Source organism: Babylonia areolata, chromosome 13, assembly GCF_041734735.1.
Source record: "Babylonia areolata isolate BAREFJ2019XMU chromosome 13, ASM4173473v1, whole genome shotgun sequence".
Taxonomy (NCBI): Eukaryota; Metazoa; Mollusca; class Gastropoda; order Neogastropoda; family Buccinidae; genus Babylonia; species Babylonia areolata.
This window is the reverse complement of record NC_134888.1, coordinates 14,275,232-14,281,231: the sequence shown is the minus strand read 5'-3', so window position 1 is coordinate 14,281,231 and position 6,000 is coordinate 14,275,232. Positions and strand designations below refer to the sequence as shown.

The window sequence follows — 6,000 nt, the reverse complement described above, 5'->3', positions numbered from 1 at the left end:
TTTAGGGTTTTCATCTACTATGAAACACTTCAGACGAAAGCTTCAAACTGAAATATTGTTTACAGTGAGTTTCTGTGTTGTAATTTTGTTCGATAGTGTTTGTGGGTGTTTGGGTTGGAGAGAGTGTGTGTGGATGTGTGTGAGTGGTTATGTATAGTGTTTAAAACAACATGATAGTGCAAGAAACAACATAATTGCACTTTGGTGTTGTGTCTAATACATTTGTTAATATTTTAGGACTATTTCCGCCCGTGAAATAAAGCAGCTTAATTTTCTTTCTTTTTTTTTTTTCAAAGTAATCTGTGAGTTATCTTCCTCTGATTGAGAGTTATCTCATCCTGTCAACATTGACGTTATGATAATTATATTCTCCATTCATTTTCCTTCAAGAAAACATATACTTTTACATATTTTTGAGCATAATTTTAATTTTCATGATTTTTATTTATTTATATTTTTTTTAGAGGTTGGTGATTGTTTTGAAAAATCACAAATAGTTCCAGAAGTGAAAGGGTTGAGATGACTCTGGAATTGGACTAAGCTGAGTTTGTGAAAGAAGTGAAAGGGTTGTGTCATTTTTTTAAAACAATATTTTTCAAAAAGATGTTTGAGGCAAGTGTGGAAAATTCGTCACATAGAAGCGTGTCTAGAGAGCGAGAAAGAGTGCAAAGTTTAGAGGTTAAATTTTCATGTCATCACCCTGTTTGCAATGGAGGTTCACATCTAAAATGTAGGCAGAGTAGTAGTGCACAGTTTCATAGTTAAATTTTCATGTCATCACCATGTTTGCTGTGCAGGTGCAGGTGCTAAGTGCAGAGAGAGTGAGAAGCAGAGCAAAGTTTAAAGGTTGAATTTTCATGTCGTCACTGTGTCTTCTGTGCAGGTACACGTGTCAGGTTCAGAGAGTGAGAAGCAGAGCAAAGTTTAAAGGTTGAATTTTCATGTCGTCACTGTGTCTTCTGTGCAGGTACACGTGTCAGGTGCAGAGAGTGAGAAGTAGAGCAAAGTTTAAAGGTTGAATTTTCATGTCGTCACTGTGTCTTCTGTGCAGGTACACGTGTCAGGTTCAGAGAGTGAGAAGCAGAGCAAAGTTTAGAGGTTCAATTTTCATGTCATCGCTGTGTTTTTTTGTTCAGGTACACGTGTCAGGTGCAGAGAGTGAGAAGCGGAGCAAAGTTTAAAGGTTGAATTTTCATGTCATCACTGCGTCTTCTGTGCAGGTACACGTGTCGGGGTCTGTTTGAGAAGCACAAGCTGCTGTTCTCCTTCCAAATGTGTGCCAAGATCCTGGAGTATGCTGGCAAGCTCAACATGGATGAGTACAACTTCTTCCTGCGCGGTGGTGTGGTAGGTGTCTTTCACGCTTCTGTTTTGCTGTTTTGTATTGTAGGTATCGCTTGTGTGAGTGTGCGTGTGTGTTTGTGTGTGTGTTTACGTACATATGTGTGTGTGTGTGTGTGTGTGCACATGTGTGTGTTTGTTTTGTTCTTTTACTTTGTATTCATGAAGAGTCAAGATATTGTGTATTTATTCTTTCATAATTTCCTGTTTATTCGCATGCACAGTAATCACCTGTTTTGAACTTGCGAAGATTGGGGGAAAATTTTTATTCGCCCATAGTGGGTAAGTTCACTGCAGGTATAACGATGTTTTGGGGTTTATTTGCCAGAATGTTTATACACAGACGTTACACACATGAGATTTTCTAGTTTTGACAGCCATATCTTCCAACATATATGTGCAGTGCGTTTGTCTGAATGTGTGAGTTTGGTAAACTTGTCGTACTTGTGTTTTTTTATGTTTCCCTTGTCGCCAAATGTTGTGTCTTGTTATTAAATAATATTGTGGTTGTTCATTAACATTAGCGATACGCACAGAACAGCTCATGTTTGTGTCTGACTTTTTGTTGTTTACTTCGGAGACGTAGTTAATCAGCTGGGTGGAAGAACAAAGGATTATGGGATTCATTACTGTTAATTACCAAATCAAGGCTTGTCAGTATTAATGAACAGTGGATTAATGTATTACTGAATGCAGCACATAAGTAGGTTTTATTCAACTGTATAAGTGTTATTCACTTTCTTCCTTCTTATTTAATCATTCCCTTTTTGCTTATTTATTTGCTTGTTTTGAAACAGAAGGAATTGTCCACATGATGCCTGACTGTTCTTATGCAATATGCTTGTTACTAATGTAAGAAAAGTTGAAAATTAAAAAAAAAACAAAGATTTTTCTCAAATTTGAATGCTTAAATCAGAACAAATCTCTCTTTTTGGGGTGGGGGGGGGGGGGTGAGGGGGCGGGGGGTTTGGGGTGCGGGGACGTTTTAGTTGATTTTTTAATATCTATTTTTTTTAAGATGATCAGAATTGCATGACCGTTGCATGACTGGTTTGTGATTCTGTATATTGTTATGTGTTGTTGTTGTTTTTTTTCCCTGACATTGTGGATTCTTCCTCCAGGTGGTAAAAGCAGTAAGTGAGGTGTTGTACCATGTGAGCTGTTGTTGCATGTGGGTTGGAGTGTGGGAGAGGTTCGGGAGGGAGAGTTCGGGGTGTGGTGTTCACGGAAGACAGTGTGACAGAAGACTGAAATTCCAAGAGAAACCAAGCATGAGAGAGAAAGTGCGGTAGTCATCCCGCTTGGAGAGTTTGTGGCACCTGGTCTTTCCAGCCTCAGACACTGTGCTAGTGTGTTGTCAAGCAAAAAACAACAACAACAGCAACATGGTTTGGTTGTTAAAGTTCTACAGACTCGACTAGTGATTATAGTATTCTCTTTTATGTCAGTAAATATGTATGGTGGTGTGATGAAACAACTGAAAACTGTCATTGGTAACTTGACGTTTCCATGGAGAAAATCTCAGTCAACAGATCAAATGGAATTACACTTGACCCGTTCATTAGACACGCCTTGTGAATTAGAAACAGTCATTAGTTTTAACGGATAATGCTGTGTTGTGTGGGACAGGTTTTTCTTGTACTCTTGAGTAAATGAATGCAGTTATGGTGTGAATTGGTTTTTAGCACTTCTCGGCATGTCATTGACAAAATACTGCTTACGAATGATCTCTAGATGTACATCTGCAAAGAAGCAGTAAAAAAAAAAAGCAGTGACTCAGATTTAGCCAGGAAAATTAAAGTGTTGCATTAAAGCATTTTTTCTTCTTTATTTCACGGAAGTAATCCACCATACCTCAAAGCGACCAAAGCATTCAACTTGCTCCCTGATTCTTCCCTTCAAAACCAGAATCAGTGTTGCCTGCAGAGTCAACAGTGCTGTTTACTGTTGCCAGCTTTCTGTACGTCGTACGTCTCAAGGCTCTCTTCAGGGGGTTGTTGCTCATGATTGTGTCCAGAAACAGGTCTTGTTGATGTGAGTGTTGCTCAGATGCTGGGGGAAGTGGGAGGGTTTATTGGGACCAGGGATGTGTGTGTAAGCGGGGAGGGGGGGACTTGGGGGGGGGGGGTAATGCCACTGAAGCAACATGGATGATGGGAAAGTAAAAAAAAGAAGAAGAAAAAAGAACAAATTAGGTGGATAGCCTACCCCCAAAATACTAAGCAAGACTCAGGTCATATGACACTTGGCCTGCCTCTGAATAGGAGGGGAAAAAAACAAAACAAAAAAACAAACAAACCTACACACCTTTAATTCCACCTGAAAAAGCGTTAGATGAAAGATAAAAAAAAAAACAAACCCAAAAACAAACATGTGGCAGTAACCAGCACCTTTGATACTGCAGGTAGATAGCCTGGACGCTGCAGAACGTCTCCACTGTGTACTTGTTGGCTCAAGTTATTTGTTGTGGAGAGGGTTGTAAACAGTGGTGTGTGTTGTGGTGGATGTTAGTTTGGTGAAGGTTTGTGGAAACTGTCATACCCCAGTTGATGTGTTGGATGGTAGGTTGGAGGTTTTGGAAGGTGGTCATGGTGATTCAGTATGGTGTGATTTCAGAAAAAAAAAAAAGATCATAGCATGTTGTATGATTTTTTTTTCTTTTTTTTGTATTTCTTTTATTTTTTGTAGTGAAATGAATGTCGTGTACTGATTATTTTTACCTTACTGTTCTCTGTGTGTGCTCTTTGTGATCAATAGAAACGTGATCATGAATGTGTGCTCTCTGTTAAAAGACCCAGTTATATAATAGTAGTCATTATTTTTATATAGTCTTTTCAAGAAATCTGAAAAACAAACAAACCGGAAACAATAAATCAATAAAAAAAAAGGGTCCATAATCTCACATTTTTGTAGGATGGTTAGTTTTTGTTCTTTTTGAGCGGGAAACAATAAAGGTATTGTGAATCTTGATACTTTCTTAACTATGGTATTGTAAATTGTGATACTGTCTCAACTATGGTATTGTGAATCTTGATACTTTCTCTGCTATGGTACTGTAAATCTTGATACTTTCTCTGCTATGGTACTGTGAATCTTGATACTTTCTCTGCTATGGTACTGTAAATCTTGATACTTTCTCTGCTATGGTACTGTTAATCTTGATACTTTCTCCACTATAAAATCCTGTGGCTATGTCAGTGAGGACATAAAGGACTCCATCATCACACCAACATGCTGCAGTGTGTGTACATTCAGCAGTCATTTCCTTGTATTCAGGTGAATGGAAATCCAGGAGCCAGTATTTATGCAGGATGGGAACGTTTTTATTTCTCCATTTGTTTCTTTGAAACTGTGTCCAAGTTAAGGCTGTAGTCATTACCCAGTGTTGCTTTGCTTAGGCAGGAGACAGACTATTGGAGTCATTCTGTTCTGTGGTTGGATATCTCTGCCATTGTCCTGTGTTTAATATTGGTGTTAGGCTGGTTTGGGTTTGACAATTGATTTATGTTATATGCATATTATTTCTTCTTTTTTTTTTAAAATTAATTTCTTTTTCAAATTCCATTGTGTTAATGTCTTGTTTCTTTTCTTTGTATGCTTTCAAACCGGTAATCCCATTGACATTTACGCTGACTGTAGATTGAAGGAAGGAAACTGGTTTCTCTCACATAGTTGTCATGTTACTTTGCCCCTTCTTGTCAATGTCTTCTTGTTTTCTAAACTTGTGTAAGGTTTGTGGATGAAGTCATACTGCGCTGTGGAAATTGTAATTTTCAGACTTTGATACAGTTAGAATGTTAGCACTGTTTAACAGAAGTTTCTTCCATGTTTAAAAAAAGATTTTAAAAAAATCTGTTTGTGGATGAAACCTTTCTTTTAGCAGCTTAAAAAAAAATTTTTTTTTAGGTCGTTTGGTTTTAAGCCTTTTGTTTTACAATGGAATTACTGGAAGGAGTATGGAAAGTGGAATGATGTTCAGAAATGGGTCAGAAGTGGTACCTGTACTGAAAACACACAAAATCCCAAATGTTAATTTGAATAGCTCAAACATAAACTCAGTGACTGGAACATGGAAGCAGTTTGAAGTGATAGAACATTCCATTCCAAGGCAAGGGAAGTAACTTTTCCCATCTTGTTGCTGTTGAAAGAAGGATCGAAGCAACGGACATGTGATGTACCTAGCGCTTAGATGAAGCCACACAACTTTAAGCCATTGCTGTTTAACACATCACTTGGACTGATATACTGGCTAAAAAAAAAACAACCCCAGAGGTATAGAGAAAGAAACTTCCCCTGAGTTAAGTGTGCAGTGATGTGGTGAAGAGTGATGTGAGATGACGTGATGTTTGACAAAGAGCAGCATGAGACGATGTAATGTATCACCACATGATGTGTGATGAAGAGTGGTATATGATGGTATAATGTATAATGATGTGAAGTGTGACAGTGTTATTTATAACAATGTGATGGTTGACAATGTGATGTGTGATGATGTGATGCATGACGATGTGATGGCTGACAATGCAATGCATTATGTGTGATGATGTGATGCGTGTGATGCATGACAAAGCGATGCATGACAAGGCGATGGGTGACAATGTGATGCGTGATGATGTGGTACATGACCACTGCTGCATGACAGTGTGATGCTTGACGATG

General features: G+C 38.2%; 1 protein-coding gene across 1 annotated transcript in view; it reads left to right on the top strand.

Moving 5' to 3' along the window:
• The window catches only part of LOC143289079 (dynein axonemal heavy chain 2-like), a 135,445-nt gene that overhangs the window by 107,803 nt on the left and 21,642 nt on the right, over positions 1–6,000 (top strand). The window contains exon 68 of the mRNA XM_076597918.1: positions 1,221–1,347. Coding sequence (XP_076454033.1) covers positions 1,221–1,347 — 127 coding nt within the window. The remainder of the gene's footprint in view (positions 1–1,220; positions 1,348–6,000) is intronic.